This window comes from Bipolaris oryzae (genome assembly GCF_000523455.1).
Source record: "Bipolaris oryzae ATCC 44560 unplaced genomic scaffold scaffold_105, whole genome shotgun sequence".
NCBI classification, from domain to species: Eukaryota; Fungi; Ascomycota; class Dothideomycetes; order Pleosporales; family Pleosporaceae; genus Bipolaris; species Bipolaris oryzae.
In genome coordinates, this window is record NW_006911381.1 from 57,928 (window position 1) to 73,785 (window position 15,858).

General features: G+C 52.0%; 5 protein-coding genes across 5 annotated transcripts; 3 read left to right on the forward strand and 2 right to left on the reverse strand.

The window, feature by feature from the left end:
• Window positions 1-868: 868 nt before the first annotated feature.
• COCMIDRAFT_38445 (uncharacterized protein) lies at window positions 869-2,014 on the reverse strand (the record flags this gene model as incomplete). The annotated part of the gene is made up of 1 exon (XM_007691648.1): window positions 869-2,014. The coding sequence occupies one exon, from the start codon at window positions 2,012-2,014 to the stop codon at window positions 869-871; it is 1,146 nt and encodes a 381-aa protein (XP_007689838.1).
• Window positions 2,015-6,328: 4,314 nt separating this feature from the next.
• On the forward strand, window positions 6,329-8,098 carry COCMIDRAFT_38446 (uncharacterized protein; the record flags this gene model as incomplete). Its single annotated transcript, XM_007691649.1, has 2 exons — window positions 6,329-7,200; window positions 7,249-8,098. The coding sequence occupies 2 exons, from the start codon at window positions 6,329-6,331 to the stop codon at window positions 8,096-8,098; spliced, it is 1,722 nt and encodes a 573-aa protein (XP_007689839.1).
• A 1,231-nt stretch (window positions 8,099-9,329) lies between these two features.
• COCMIDRAFT_6953 (uncharacterized protein) lies at window positions 9,330-11,156 on the forward strand (the record flags this gene model as incomplete). Its single annotated transcript, XM_007691638.1, has 5 exons — window positions 9,330-9,533; window positions 9,584-9,739; window positions 9,795-10,137; window positions 10,192-10,744; window positions 10,799-11,156. The coding sequence occupies 5 exons, from the start codon at window positions 9,330-9,332 to the stop codon at window positions 11,154-11,156; spliced, it is 1,614 nt and encodes a 537-aa protein (XP_007689828.1).
• A 1,191-nt stretch (window positions 11,157-12,347) lies between these two features.
• Window positions 12,348-13,028, forward strand: COCMIDRAFT_6954 (uncharacterized protein; the record flags this gene model as incomplete). The annotated part of the gene is made up of 1 exon (XM_007691639.1): window positions 12,348-13,028. The coding sequence occupies one exon, from the start codon at window positions 12,348-12,350 to the stop codon at window positions 13,026-13,028; it is 681 nt and encodes a 226-aa protein (XP_007689829.1).
• Window positions 13,029-13,966: 938 nt separating this feature from the next.
• COCMIDRAFT_100286 (uncharacterized protein) lies at window positions 13,967-15,652 on the reverse strand (the record flags this gene model as incomplete). Its single annotated transcript, XM_007691662.1, has 6 exons — window positions 13,967-14,023; window positions 14,074-14,588; window positions 14,639-15,210; window positions 15,261-15,279; window positions 15,411-15,547; window positions 15,603-15,652. 6 exons carry the CDS (start codon window positions 15,650-15,652, stop codon window positions 13,967-13,969), a joined length of 1,350 nt encoding a protein of 449 aa, XP_007689852.1.
• Window positions 15,653-15,858: the final 206 nt, after the last annotated feature.

The following is a 15,858-nucleotide window of genomic DNA, read 5'->3' on the forward strand; positions in this document are numbered from 1 at the left end:
GTGGCGTGGCTGCTATGGAGCTGGCGTGGTGGGCATTGGAGAGCGAGTGGGCGCGGTGGTGGTGGTGGTGGAGGAGGAGGAAGTGGTACCGCGACGGTGGTGGTGCTGGAGTCGGTGGCCGTGGGCAAAATGAGATGGACTGACTGACTGGTCGGGGCTAGCGAGAGAGGTATCGATGTGCTTGCAGGACCAAGGGCCTGTAGGGCCCTGTCTGTGCTTGGCGCGCCCCCCCGTAGGTATCGCTCTCTTCCCCTAGATTTTACCCGGCCACCAGGCCTGCTTGTTCGCGAGGCCTGCTGTTTTGGTGCGCGGCCTGGCAGACGTGTCCAGGCCAGCGGTGCGCTTGGATGCCATGCCAGCCTGTGCCGACCAGCGTTGCCTGTGCCTGCCTGTGCCCGTCCTCTCATCTATCTGCAGCGGCCCAACGCCCTCACCACCACCGCCCAGCTCCACCCTCCCACGCACACAGACACACGCACACAGACACAGACACATACACATACACGCATCAGCTCATCAAAGCAAAACACTGTCCTTGATCTCGACGCCATATGGATATCTGAACAAGCCCTAACAATCAACCCCCATCATCTCCCTGCCTGCCTGCCTGCCTGCTTGCTTGCCGTGACCCGCCCACCCACCCAACCTTGCTTGCCCCTGGCACAAGAAAATCATATCAGAAGAAAAAATAACAGAAAAGAAACACGCCAGAGAAGAAAAAAACGTCTCCTGCACCCCTTCTCCTCGCCCTCGTCTCAAACTGCGTGCACACACTCACACATATGTACACACATCCAACCAACCATCCATCCATCCATCGACACATAACCCCCCCCCCATGACCTGCACCTCTACACCTGCCCTATCCTCACTTGAAAGGGGGCTTGTCCCCCGCCTTGTCCTCGCCACCCACTGCGCTCACGGGCTGAGACGGCGTGCCAATGCCTCCCAAATCTCCCGACCGCGTCTTGCGCAGCGCCTGGCGCATCGTCTCAATCTGCACCGGCAGCTCTTCGCCAAATGCCGGTGTCGGGTGTCCGAGAACAATGGGCGACGTGGGGCTGCCGGGAGATCGTGTGCGTGCTAGATCCGTCGCCTTGGGAGATGCCGCCCCGCTCGTCGTCGGCGGTGACGATGCTATCGACCTCACGGGCGACGGCGACCGGTTGGCCGTCGACGACAGGCTCATGAACTGCAGAGCCTCTCCAGACGTCGCCCCCAGCACTTCCTGTCGGTCGTGTTCCACGTGCTCGGCCTGCACCACGTCTGCAAAAGAAATGAAGCTCAGCCGGCGCGGGTCCGTCGTATCGAGCGCTCCGTAGCCTGGCGCTGTCGACTCACCCGCATCCACATGGCTCGATGCTGCTGACTCTTCGGGCGCCATGAGGGGTGAGTGCAGCGACTCGGCCATGCTGCCGGCTACGGCCACAGCCACTGGCTGGTGCGCAGAGTGTGTCACAATCTCCACCTCATCGGGGTTGAGCTGAGTGTCGGTAATGGCCAGTGACGTCGCATCTAGTGCGGGGGGTATATGGTCCTCCGTCTTGATGTGTGCCGGCACATCGACTGACGGCTCAGGCTCTTGCACGTTGCGCTCGAAAATGAGCGACGACGCTGGGCTGTGCAGGTTTGGCGACGTGGAGCGAATGCGACGGCTAGGCGACGCGCTCACAGGCAGCATGCGCGGGCTGCCTCGGGGCGACGCCCTACGCTCTGGTGGAGACATTGGTGGTGAGGGGAGTAGCGTGGGTGCCGATGTAGTCGTCGCAGTCTTATTAGTCGTCGTAGTAGTCGACGCCGCAGCCGCTGCCGTCGTTCCTGTCTGCTCCATGGCCGGCCAGTCTCCCTCGTCTCCCTTCTTTTTCCCTAGTCCCAAAAGCTTCTTTCCCTTGCCCAGAATGCTGCTGCTGTTGTTGTTGTTGTCGGCTGGTTTGGTTTGGCGCAAAGTCGTCGTAGCGGATGCAGGCGGGTTGGGCTTCTGGGGTACAGGTGCTGCTTTCTCAGTTGCGCTCATGTTGAGGCGGCGGGCGGCGGGATGCTGTGGCTTATAGAGGGTTTGTGTGAACTGGGCACGCTATGGAAGATGTCGCGAATCGGGCCTATGGTCTGGAAACGGCTGCGCCCGTGTCGTCACGCGGTGGTCGTCGTCGTTTTCAAGGAAGTCGGCGAGTGGGATGGACCCTTGGCTACTCCCAACAGAGAGGGGTCAGTGGGATTTTGCAGGTGACAGAGCGGGCTTAACCTGCGCAGCGACAGCGCATGCCTTTTGCTTTGCTTTTTCCTAGTGACGGCGGCGCGAGTTACAGCGTCAGGAGAAGAGGTAGGCAAGCCCATGTTGATTTACTCCCTCGCTGGTGCTTACAGTGTTGATCGTCACGTGGGGCTGACGTATGCGCAGACCCTGAGCGTTGCAGCCGGCCCCCCCTCCCTCCAGGCACACTCTCTCTTAGCTTATCTGCCTGTTCACGCTACCTTCAATAGCGTGCGCTCTTTTGTTGCCCAACCACCATGCCCTTGCACAAACCTCTTCACGGCGTTGCAGCTGAAGCTTCGGCGGCTGAACATCATCATGCAAACACATGCTGCCCAATGGATGATGCTACACTTACGCGGGCCTGCTCCCACTTCGGACATGTTGAAGCGCAGATGTGACCCATTGGAACCCAGCCTGTGGCACGGTAACGCGTTAGTCAGTGATCTTCACTCTCCCACCACCACCTGCTTCCCTTCCCCTGCCACCCCCATCTTAATATATGTATGCATGTCGTCACTCTGGTCGCCCAACTCAGCTGTATCGCTTGCTCAACACAGCGCCATACGATTCTCATCCACCTCTACTTCCCACCTACGATCGAGACTCCAACATCCCGCCCACATGTCATCTGCGCAAAATGTCCAAAATGAAAAATTTAGGCCAGTCTCGTGAACATCCAAATTTCTGTCCGATTATGCAATCTCCAAGGGTCCCCGCCCGCAACACCCTTCCTGCCCAGTTATCCGTCAGATACCGGCGTGGGATGCCTGGCATCGCACTAGCTGAAGCACCAGATACCAACACCGAACTAGTCGCGGGTAATTGCATCTGACGGAAATCGACGCACCCGTCTCTGCTGCTGCTGCTGCTGCTTCACACAGACCATCAGTCTGTGATCAATCGCCTGTCAGCCTTTGGACCGCCCAGCAATTTCGGAGAGACGTCCGATGAGGCACTTCGCCAACAAGTACTCTGGCAACTTGGTTGACCAGCTGAATACTTTCATAAGGGAGACACTAAAATCTCAAAGGACTTGTACATACTGCAAGTCAGCCATGGCGCGGCTCCAGCCTGTCAGGTGCAATAATTGATGCCTGAGGTTTGTCGCACTTAGATATTTGACCTGCAAATACCAGCCACTCATTTCGTCCGGCAAGCTTGTTCGATACATATTATTTACATGGGTTCTCGCTTATGCTCAGTTTTTAGCCCTTTTCACCCATGAACGTGACCCGTTCCTGCGTGAGATAAGCATTCTCTTGCTAGTACAAAAAAGGTACGTGGGTTTCGCAGCCATGAATGGCTTGCACAGCCTTGCCCACGGACGCTTCCCGTGAGCTGCTTCGTACCACGATCAAAGCAAAAACACGTCTTCCAGCAAGCTGAAATTGATGCTGTGTTAGTCTGACGAACTCTTGATAATCCTGGCCTATAAATACTAGACGGCCCTACCTATACTCGCGAACTCAACGTATCCAGAAACAATCAGACTAAACGCAAAAGAGCGTAGAATATCCAGTTCAAGACTCTTCAGCGAGATTTTGATAAAGAGGAATATCTTTAACTGTGCGAAGAGTTGAAATTTGTTAGATGCGGCGTATGCTCAATTCCAAATTCATAACTACTCGTTTCAACACAACAACCCGGTAACCAAACCTATAGAAGCGCAGGGACTCGCATTATAGAACTACGCGGCAAACCTAAAAATAGGAAACTTAAAGTCGACCAAAGAAAAATCTTGACTTTTTTTTTCGCAATGCAATGACATTCCTCAACCAGACTTGGGCGCCAAACGGTGATCTGAATTCGAAATGCTGCATACCCTATTCACCCTCAAGGATCATGCTGTTTAGAATACCTTACCACGCTTCCATCCTTCATTTCCACTGGAGCAAATCGGTAATATAGCAAAACTAGTCAACTGCGTACTACCGCCTAAACAATACTCGGTCGAATGGACACTAGCTTTTCTTGCGCATCCCTTTGAGACTGGCATGTTATTTCATATGATGAGTAATCCATGCCGAACATTTGATAGCTTCTTCGCCTTGGACGAATTTGGCAGCCAGTAAGGAGTACGCACTAGTTGAGATGGATGTGTAGATGAAAGTGGCAGTCCATCACGTGAATTTCTACCGCACGGCTGAACCCCGGGTCAGACAGAAACCCCACCCCCACTTGTCACCTCTGGCGTCAAGAAATTCCGCTCCTCAGACTACGATACAGTGTTCTCTCCACTTCGGACATACCAGGCCGATGAAGCATCTCCACCTTTTTTACTTTTTGCATAAGGATCCTATTTACATGAAGCAGTGATTCAAAACTTCTCCGGTACTTAAACATTCGGGCGTACAAGAGGCGAAACTTTAAGACGTCTGCTCGAGCAGACAGCACTTATTCGTTTCAGAGGTCGGCAGTTGTCAGTATTAACATATGCAACACAAGAAGAAAGTTTGACGAAGACAACACCTGTCCCACAAAGCGTTTGTGTACACGAAGCAAGAGTAGCAGTTCTCACAATGGTCTTGGGGAGAGATACCAACTTCTAATTCTCCTATGCGAGTAGTGTCATACCAAAGCGCTGGTTCTAAGTATCTTGAGAGGGCCTGCCTAAAAAGATGTCATTACACTCACTGGTCAGCATTTTGTCACAAGCGCGCCCTCGTGTCACACAGCATCAGGGGTGCATCTAGACATGTGTCAATACGATAACCGAATCCAAGGCTGATGTAATTACCCTGACCGCTACACTGTGGCTGTTATCATTGAGACTTGACTGCTGGTGTCACATGGTAACAATCAAACTAGAAGAACAGACATCTAGACTAACCAGCCAAGGGCAAAAACTACCAACAACCTAAGCAAGAACAAGGTTCATGCCAACACACTTCGGGCATCTGGTTCCGGTAGCCGAACTTTGAGGCGCTGTAACCACCGTATTGTAACAAAAAGTGGCTGTTGCGGTGACTGATACTCCCATCCCTTGGAGTATCCGTGGAGAAACAGCCATATTGCAAATTACTTGTTTTCAAATTGTTTTCCTTTTTTTCCCCACCTACGCACGATCGTACACCGGCGTCACCTCTCGGCAACGCTCTGACACGTGTGAGTAATTGCTTCTTCCTGCCACTATCCTGCACCGTGACGAGGCAAAGGGGGAAGACGGATTACTAAACGACGTATGTACTGTATCTATAGTGATGCACTACGGGGTAAGCAAGCGTGTTCTGGACGCCAATGACGTAACATCGGCGAGCTTGCCGCAGCAGTATCCACCTTCTTCAATGGTACCAACCCCGACCGCGTTCCTCGCGTGCCGCCAACGAGTCACATCGGGCGTCCGAAGGCAGTAACATCGACTACAAGAGAGAAACCCCCATTACATTCGTATGGCTCTTTGCAACGTCCATCTATTTTGGCCCGTAAACTCCGAATGTGGAGATTTGACCGACGCGTTTCGCTCTTGAGGGGACCCTGCATATACACTTCACCAAAAAGGTATAGCGTCAGGCTGGGTGACCTTTGATCTGACATTTATCGAACCATAAGCCTTCTTTTCTCGTTTGATACTTCACGAATGCTACATATATCTACTCACGTGGAATCATCTCCTTCATGTTTGCTGCGAGTGCCCTCGATGGCCTTGCCGCCTTCGAGTCCTTCATTGTTGGGTGCGCCCCGCTCATGGTACTATCTTCAATTGTACCGAGCGGGTGGCGAGTCTGGCCTTTGCTAACAATCTGGATCCTAGGTGACAGTCTAAGATGGAGTCGTCGGGATAGCAAGCTTGCGACGGATTGCCGCATATTTGTACTGCTGTTTGCCTGGCACATACGGCACCAACTGCTCGAGAGTGTAGTGGGGTTGTGGGAAAACTTTGGGGTTAAACACGAGTACACGCTGTACAACGCATACAGTGTTGCAACGGTCCTTGCGCTGCTAGTATCCTTCCTAGCCCGCGCATTCAAGAGTAGGAATGCCACAGCACCGAAATCATCCAATGGAACTGTACAGAGATCCGAGGTGGAGGTACCCAAACCACGCATCTTCCCGTGCCAGACAACGCATGCCCGAATGTTCCCAAAGCGACACGCGTTTGCATATTCGTACCTCCAGTGTGGATACCCCATTGTCTGCAGTCGAGCTCAGCAGGACGAAACAGAATTTCCAAGTGGAGAAGATCGGTATTTAGGATCATGGTGGCTCCGAGTAAGAGCCGAAGATTACCTTGAGCGAGGCGATGGCGAGCTCGGATTTTACCAAAAGTTGAGAAAGTACCTGAAAGCTCAGCATGTTGCCGACTCAGAGTGGGAATATGCCTACTTGGTAACAGCACCGCGCTTTTTCGGCTACTCCTTCAACCCCGTCTCTTTCTGGTACATTTACGATCGCGACCATGAACTTAAGAAAATGGTATTGGAGGTCAACAACACATTCGGAGAAAGGCGCATGTACCTGCTCGACGGGTCAAGTCCTTCCAGCCCGCCTCACAAATCTGACTCCCAACAATCATCGGCTGATGAGGGATCTGAGAATGAATTGGCCAATGCATCCAAGTCAAAGTTTACCGATGTCTGGATGAAGGATTTCCACGTTTCGCCATTCAATTCCAGAAAGGGATCTTACGCGCTCAAAGCTCAAAATCCATTCCCAACCGTCGGCCATGGTGACCCCAGAATTGACAACACAATCATATTGAAGTCCTCCAAAGACCACGGTAAACTGGTGGCCCGCCTCTTTTCGACTGGAAAGTCTTTGGATCCAGACCAGCTAGGCTTCTTTGGCACAGCCCGGTTCGTTCTGAGCTGGTGGTGGGTTGGTCTGGTCACATTTCCCCGTATCCTCAGGGAAGCCGGAAAGCTATTCTTCAAGAGAAAGCTTCATGTTTGGTTCAGACCAGAGGTGCAGACTTCTAGTATCGGCCGTCTACCTACCTCTGCTGAAATGTAAGTTTAAACATATCGCCGCAAAGTAACCACTGCTGACCTACAAAGCGCACTCGAGGAAGTCTTCCGAGACTATCTCTACAAGCTTGTGAATGAGACCGAATATCCGTTCTGCATCACATTCAAGAGCTCGATCCCTGGGACACAATACCGCCTCATTTCCACGACCCGCGTCCTGGAACCCGAAAGACCCCAACAAGACATGGAGATTCGTGTACTCACCCCGGCCTTTTACTCAAGGCTTGTCCACTACACATACACTTCCGAGGGGATTGATCGTGAATGTGTCTTCACCGACGAGCGGAATAGGACATTGTGGCTGTGTCGCCCTAAATTATTGCCCTTCCTATTATCAGACCAATCATCGATATGTATTGAAGGCGAGAACATGGCGCCAGTCAGGCGAGGCTATTTCGACGAACTGAGATGGATGTTACTAAGAAAGCTGAGGTGTCCGCCACCCGACCCGGCGTACTCTGTGACGCCACAAAGCTCAAACATCCAAGTAGACGACATTCGATCCAGGCCGTATTCGGAACTGGACCAGTTTGTGAGAAGTCACGTGGGTCAGAAACATGCCGGGAAGTACAGAAGAGCCGTTACGAAACTCTTCTTAGCGCAGCGCTTTTGCTTTGGATTTTCAGAGGGTGTAGATTTGGTGGATCTAGTGGTGAGGATGTCGCTATGCTACCTAGCTGTTCTGCAGATGAGTGCCTGGTCCAACTCCTGGGCAGGGGCCGAATCAGCTAAATGCATGTTGGCGCTGGCGGAGCGCAAGGACTGGTCTGCATGCTTTAATGCTCGTGGTAGCGATGATTTCAATTGGTGGTGGCTGGCGAAGAGCGCCTTATTAGTACACGCACCCCATGCGTATGGTTTGCTAAAAGGGTACAGCTAGGCCTATTCATTGTTAGCTGTTTTGAATCGAGCAAGTCTGTCCTTGACATAGTCATTCCTCATGGGTGACGAAGAGTCATCTCATTGGCGAGCATCATGGAGCAGATCGTTAGCAATTGCCGAGATGGCTTACTCCCGGTGAGCCTTGTCCATCCTGATGTATCCAGGTGCAATCATGATGGGCTGCCTCTGACATGGCATTATCCGTTGCATTTCCGGCCCAGCAGCACACATATCCGTCTTGCTTGTGAACATCTGCAGATCGAATCTTGATCATGGCCCCCTTCTTTGCGGTTAAGATCAGCCGAGGTACACAAAAGAAAAGCCGCTACACGCTAGTGACGCGCAACCCCAGATTTCCGCCTGGGGGCCCCCCTTCACATGCACAAAAGCACATGGGACGACAACGAAACAACGACGACCCTTCGACATGTGAAGGCTTGCATGTGGTCGCGTGCCCACACCACATTACTTCCAGCCGTTGAATTCAAGAACGTCTGAGATAGAGAAGCGCGAACAATGTGCAAGATGCAGAAGCTAAAATGGCTAAAAGAAGTGTTGCCATACGTAGTAGTTTTGTCTCCAAGCAATTGGCAAACGTCATCCTCGTCACTTTTCCGCTGGCCCTCCCCCAATCCCCACCTCCGATCTACAAGCAGTCATGCTCCCCTCCCTCCCAAACGTGCGGTTTCCCCTTGGGCCGAGGACAAATCTCACGCCTTTTTTTCTTTCTCGGTTTCGAGCATGACGGTCACGCTCGAGCCTTTCCCACACTCAGCTTCCTCGGATGATGCTGTGGTTCGGGCCAATGGTGCGCTCAGCCGGTCCCTCCCGAGTTCCCCTTCTGGGGTAGAAGCTGGGACATGGTGCTAAACTCAATTCGCTATATCTGGAGCGTTTTATTGCTGATTTGTCTTTCGCTGTGTGGTGTAGTTTAGGACCAAGCTTGGCTGTTCCCGTTGGAGCTTATATCACGGCTAGGCAGTTAGACCGAGGCTCGATTTCCGGTGTGCCGTCCCATTGCTTGATCCATTTGGTACTAAAGAAGAGAAGAGTATTACCCTGATTTCCTCTCTCTCTCTCTCTCTTCTCTCTCATTCTTACACTCTTCCCTCTTCCATTACTACTACTCCTCATTTCCCCATATCCAACGGTGATCTCGGTTGCTGAAGCAAGATTGGGTTGTTGTTTCAACACAGACCATCTCACGTCATACATACACATACATCATCATGGCAAACATTGAAGCTGAAGACGCTCAGTTCCAGAAGGAGGTGCAGGAGGTTAAGCAGTGGTGGACAGATTCCAGATGGAGGTTTACAAGGAGGCCGTTTACGGCTGAGGATATTGTTTCCAAGCGAGGTAACTTGAAGATCACATACCCTAGCAACAGTCAGTCGAAGAAGCTTTGGCAGATTGTAGAGGGACGATTCAAGGTAAATTGCCTCTTTGAGAGGTTTGATGAATGGATTCTGACTATGTGCAGAACAAAGATGTTAGCTTCACATATGGATGTCTTGACCCGGTCATGGTCACACAGATGGCAAAGTACTTGGACACTGTTTATGTTTCTGGATGGCAAGCTTCATCGACGGCTTCATCTACGGATGAGCCAGGTCCAGATCTAGCAGACTACCCTTACGTGAGTATTCCTCAAAACAAAATCGTAGTCAAAGTAAGAAACTCATCGTTTTTAGACCACTGTGCCTAACAAGGTTGGCCATTTGTTCATGGCACAACTCTTCCACGACCGAAAGCAACGCGAGGAGCGTCTTAGCTCTGCAAAGGCCGACCGCACCAAACTTCCCAATGTCGACTACCTGCGACCGATCATTGCTGATGCGGATACTGGACACGGAGGTCTTACAGCGATCATGAAGCTCACCAAGCTCTTCATCGAGAAGGGCGCAGCTGGCATTCACATTGAGGATCAAGCTCCAGGAACCAAGAAGTGTGGACACATGGCTGGAAAGGTTTTGGTACCTATCAGCGAGCACATCAACCGCTTGGTAGCTATCAGAGCTCAGGCAGACATTATGGGTAAAATTGAGCAAATCTAAATAACTTGGAATTATACTAACGAGAAATTCTTAGGCACCGATCTACTTGCTGTTGCACGTACCGACTCAGAAGCCGCTACCCTCATCACTTCCACCATTGACCCACGCGATCACCACTACATTCTGGGCTGCACTAACCCTGCACTCCAGCCTCTGAGCGAGCTCATGTATGCCGCCGAACAAGCTGGAAAGAGCGGTGCTCAACTCCAAGCCATTGAAGACGCCTGGATCAAGGAGGCCAACCTTAAGCTCTTCCACGAGGCTGTAATCGACACCATCAATGCTGGCGTACACGTCAACAAGCAAAGTCTAATCAACGAGTTCCTGGAGAAGAGCAAAGGCAAGAGCAATTCCGAAGCTCGTGCCATTGCCACTGGTATTACCGGCGTTGATGTATACTTCAACTGGGAGGCAGCAAGGACGCGAGAAGGCTACTACAGGTACCAGGGTGGCTGCCAATGTGCCATCAACCGCGCTGTAGCATACGCTCCCTACTGCGACATGATCTGGATGGAGTCGAAGCTACCAGATTACGCGCAAGCCAAAGAATTTGCCGACGGCGTGCATGCCGTATGGCCTGAGCAAAAGTATGTATCTCCATCTATGCATCCATTTTTCACAAATTGCTAACGTTTTGCCAGACTCGCATACAACCTCTCACCATCATTCAACTGGAAAGCCGCCATGCCACGTGACGAGCAAGAGACATATATCCAGCGCCTCGCCAAGCTCGGCTACTGCTGGCAATTCATCACACTCGCTGGCCTGCACCAGAGCGCGCTCATGGCTGATACTTTCTCAAAGGCGTATGCTAAGCAGGGCATGCGTGCGTACGGTGAGATTATCCAAGAGCCCGAGGCGGAGAACAAGGTCGATGTTCTTACGCATCAGAAATGGAGCGGTGCCAACTATGTGGACAATCTGCTCAAGATGGTTAGTGGTGGAGTCAGCTCGACGGCTGCGATGGGCAAGGGAGTCACGGAAGATCAGTTCAAGTAGGTTGGTGGATAGTTGGATGGCTGGATAATACATTGAGTAGAGTACATATCTGGTAGCGAAAAGGATTGCATTGTATAGCGAATATACGTATGATTTACGCATTAGTTCAGACTCTTGCTTTAGTTTGGCGGCCAAAAGGGTGATAGACAACACCACGTGCCCAGGCCTCGGTCGTTTCTCTTTGAAAAGTCGACATGCCAAGCAGCTGGCGAAGACACAGTTCCATGCTTCCAAGGTACTATTGTAAGCGCTAGATGCAGGTTAACGAATAGTCGCAACCAAAACTCTTTTTGTATGCGCTTCACTGACTAGCCCTCCACAACCAAGATGTACCTACTTCCGTTGCACGCAGAAGCTGTTGACAAGTTGAAGCTTTCTTTCTACCTTTATTTTGGCGCTAGAAAGCCCTCAAATCATCCCGTCTCAGCTGCCCCCAAACATGCGGGGACGCTCGCACAGCCCCACGCCACAAGGGCGACCGAATCCTCCACCGCGGTCAGACTCAAACGGATAAAGTGGTTCCCGACCGCCTTGCCCGCGCGCAGCCCCTTCGGACTGCGGCTGAGTCAAGAGGTATGCGCATAATTGGGTGGCTTGTAGCCATCAGCTGAACCGCAAGCTGCAATGATTATCGTGCGTCAGCACAAAATGATGTACAATGTACACGTATGTGGTTGCGATTTGTGTACGTACACCGCGTTCGCGCGAACAAACAAAGCCAACAAAATTTGTGTTGTTACTTACCCAAAACCCACCAAGCACCTCCATAGTGTTCCCAAGAAGTGAACCAAGGTTTTTGTTTTAACAATCAAGCATCGGGAATCCAGATCCTAGCGCATATCGAAAAGCAACGGCGTAATTTAACACAGAAAAATTCCGAGCGAAGCTCGGCGATTAAACGAGGAAGGAGGGAAGGAAAAACGTGATATTAAACCACGGTTTGCCTGAATCGAGGCTGTGCTAGGCCTCCCATGTACCTTTTCGTCACATAGCACAAGTAAGGTGAACCAACCAGCCACAATATACACACGGGACGTAGTAGAAAACAAATCTATTTCCCGCCCCAGGCTGCTGTTTTCTCTTTCTACAACCCCCCCTACATACTACAATATCCCAAACCCTCCAAGTCGCACACCTGGAAAGAAATAGCGACAACAACAAAGAAAGAGATAGATAGTGAACAACAAAATCATGGACCACACCGCCAGCATAGTACCCTCCTACCCGGAGGCCTTCCCGCCACTCGACACCTGCACCCCCATAACTACACAACACAACGACATCGCATCACCAATCTGCGCCATCTCCTCCCCAACAACCACAACCACAACACCAACCACACTAGACCCCCTCTTCCAAATCCACTACGAAACCCCCCTCTACACCGAAATCAACATCCCCCTCCCACGCCTCCCTCCCCCGCGAAACCCCGCCCGCACCACCAAACCCAGCAGCCCGACCTCTCCCACACCAACCTCACCCACAACAGCCCAAGCCCCACCGCGCGGCCGCTCAAAAACGCTTTCCTCACTCTCTCTCTTCCGAACACGGCGTTCGTCTTCCACATCTTCCTCTTCCTCCCAGCAACCCCTATCCCCTTCTACATCTCGCCCTTCCACATCATCCTTGGCCTCGGTGTCAGAGACGCAGCAGCAGCAGCAGAGGCCGCGCAAAGAAACCGTTAAATCGCGCGAAGTCAATGCGTTGATGGACCTGAGGCATCAGAGTAAGAAGGGGAGGAGTGGGACGATTGATGCGTTGGCGGTTGTACCGGCTGTGCTGGTGTTGAGTGCGGAGTTGTTTACGCCGGGGGAGAAAGGGGGAAGGAGGAAGGATTCGGGGGTGGGGAGGTGGGAGGATGGGATTAGGTGATTGAGTGTTTTTTTTTGCTGTTTTTGCTGTTGTAAAGGGATAAGATGAGGGAAATGCGGCGTTTGGAGTAGTTTTTTTTTGGGAGGGGGGAGGTAACGCTAGGGCGTGATGAAGGGGCGTTGTTTGGGAGGTGTAATGCCGATTGTATGGCGGCAAGTGCTGGGCACATATGTATACCATCAGAGGAACAGTAGAGATTAAGTTGGGGGCGAAGAAAAGCCGCGGTGGCGAGAGGTAGTCGAATGGAGGGTGAGTAGAAGAGTTGATATGCTGGGTTCAGCAGAGGATGAAGAGAAGGAACGAAATAGCGATACCATGCACCTGGTAGTTGGAAAATTCCTCAGGGCTGCAGCTGCAGAAGATGTATGCCCAAATCAATCTATTCATGATACCATGCACAACCAATTCTCAAAGATAACTTTTTTCTTTCTACTTCATCATATCATTAACATCCATCTATCGCACCGACGACACCACTCGAGTCATTCGGACAGGGGTGAAATCCTCACCACACAAGCACGTGGACATGCAACAGCACAACACACCACCCGTCGACTCTCAGTGGAACCGAAAAAAAATAGCCATGACTATTTCAAAGTTTTTTGTAAGGAGGAACCGCCCTTTGAAAAACGCCAATCCATGCACATATGCTCATGATGCACATTTAGGTATTTGATATACCGCTCCTCAGCAGTCTTTACAAAGATGCAAAGTACAGAAAATTCAAAAAATACACCCCGCTCCCCATGTCCAATCTGAATGTCATCGAAAGGAGGGTCCAAGAGTGTGTAGCCTTCAACAAGACGAAAAAAAAGGGAGAGAGCAAAAAAGGCCTCTAACCAAATCTGTCTCTACCGCTCCCAAGGTCCATAGGGAGCTGACACCGAGCGCGGCGTGACGGGATCGATCTAGTAGCGGAAGCTGAACGAGCAGAGATACTAACTGTAATCGAACAGCACGCTGATGCTCTCACCGTGGTGGACGCGGCGAATAGCCTGATTTTCCCATTAGTATGCTCCAATATCAATCAAAGTTTTATACATACCTCAGCAAACACATTGCCCACTTCCAAAACCTCCAGCTTGGGGCACCTCGACTTGTGCTCGTCCTGAGGTACCGTGTTGGTCACGATAACCTTGTCCAGTGCACTAGCGTTGATGCGATCAATGGCATCTCCACTCAGAATGCCGTGCGTGATGAGCGCAATTACCTGTGTAGCGCCCTCCTTCTTCAGGAGCTTCGCTGCACGGGTAATGGTGTTGGACGTATCCGCCAAGTCATCGATGAGAATCGTCGTGCGAGCTGATACGTCTCCAACCAACATCATGGTCGCATTCTGCCGGTCACTGATCTGGGTTGGACGGCGCTCTTTATGGATAAGTGCAAAGGGCATGCCGAGTGCATCAGCGATAGCGGTGGCTCGTTTGGCACCACCTGCGTCAGGGGAGACTACAACGGCCTGCTGATAGTTGGGGATATTGAATTGGATGTATTTGCGCAGGAGGTGACGCCCGTAAAGGTTGTCGACGGGGATATCAAAAAACCCTTGGTATTGCGGGTCTAGAGATTTATTAGAAGCAGTTGCTTGTGTCTAGAATGATATCACATACCGTGGAGATCCATAGTAATAACGTGGTCGGCCCCAGCACATGTCAGAAGATCCGCGATCAAAGTACCGGCCTGGGCGACCCATTGGCGGTATCCGACCTGTGGCTCGAAAGCTGGAGGTTTTGTAATGGTGGCTTGACGTGTCAAAGTACCGGGCGTCTGAGTGCCATTGGTACCATTAACGCCGTTGGTGGCATGGTCAGCGCCAAAGTACGCCTTGTCTCCCTTGGTAGAGTCAAGCGTGTCGGTGCGCTTGATGCCATTTGTCTTGACAGGGCTTGAGGGGTTCGAGGTAATGCCATTGCGCTCGTCGAGCTTTATCTTGCTGAGCTGGTGGTGCAGTGATGCCGATCCATTTGCAAGACCTGCGCTCTCAGGCTGGCCTGGGTGGGGCGTCTGCGGGCGAGATTCGAGCGTGTATGTGCCGGTCCTTGAGCGCCCAGGCACTTTTGACAGCGGTGCGCCCGTCTTGTTGTAGGGAATGTCCGACTGTCGCGAGTATGGGAAGAGAGGAAGGACGGCGGTGATGCGCTTCGCAGAGGCAGTTCGGCAGGCCGAGATGGTGATAAGCAGTCTATAGTACGTCAGGCACTTGACTCAAGCATACCATGAGGACAGGCCTACTCCATCAAATGGTCGTTGACTATGCGCGACACCAAATGTTAGCGTGGTTCGTGAAGCATGCTGCCGTGCGACTGGCGTTGGGACGGTTGCGCGACTCGAGGAAAAAAAATGCGACGACGCGTGTGTGGAGTGGGCAGGGAAATTCCGTACCTTTACCACCACCAGACTGAATGATGAAGACATCCTTGCCGCGGACACTTTCTTGGATCTCCACTCTGGTCTCGCCGCCCTTGAACTTGTCAAGAAGGACCTTGGCCTTGGGTATGCCGAGGTGGTTGCAGATGGTCCTAGAGCACCGTCAGTGGGCCCGCGCGCCGCACGCCGTGATGAGGTGCTGCTTACTCTGTGAGCTGGGGGTGGGAGGTTCCGCCGAGAACGACAATGTTCCTCATCTTGAAGGCTGGTGGACGAGGTAGAGGTGAGTAGTGTTTCGCGACGGGCAGTGACAAGGAGGGAGCGATGAGGCAGCGAAGCTTTCGCGTAGAAAATCGTCTTATCGATAAAGGGAAGAGAGCCGAGCTAATGTTGGGGCATGGATGGCGCGGGACAGGCTACTGGGCAAGTGTACCTTAGGACGTGGGCAGGATACATGGTATGG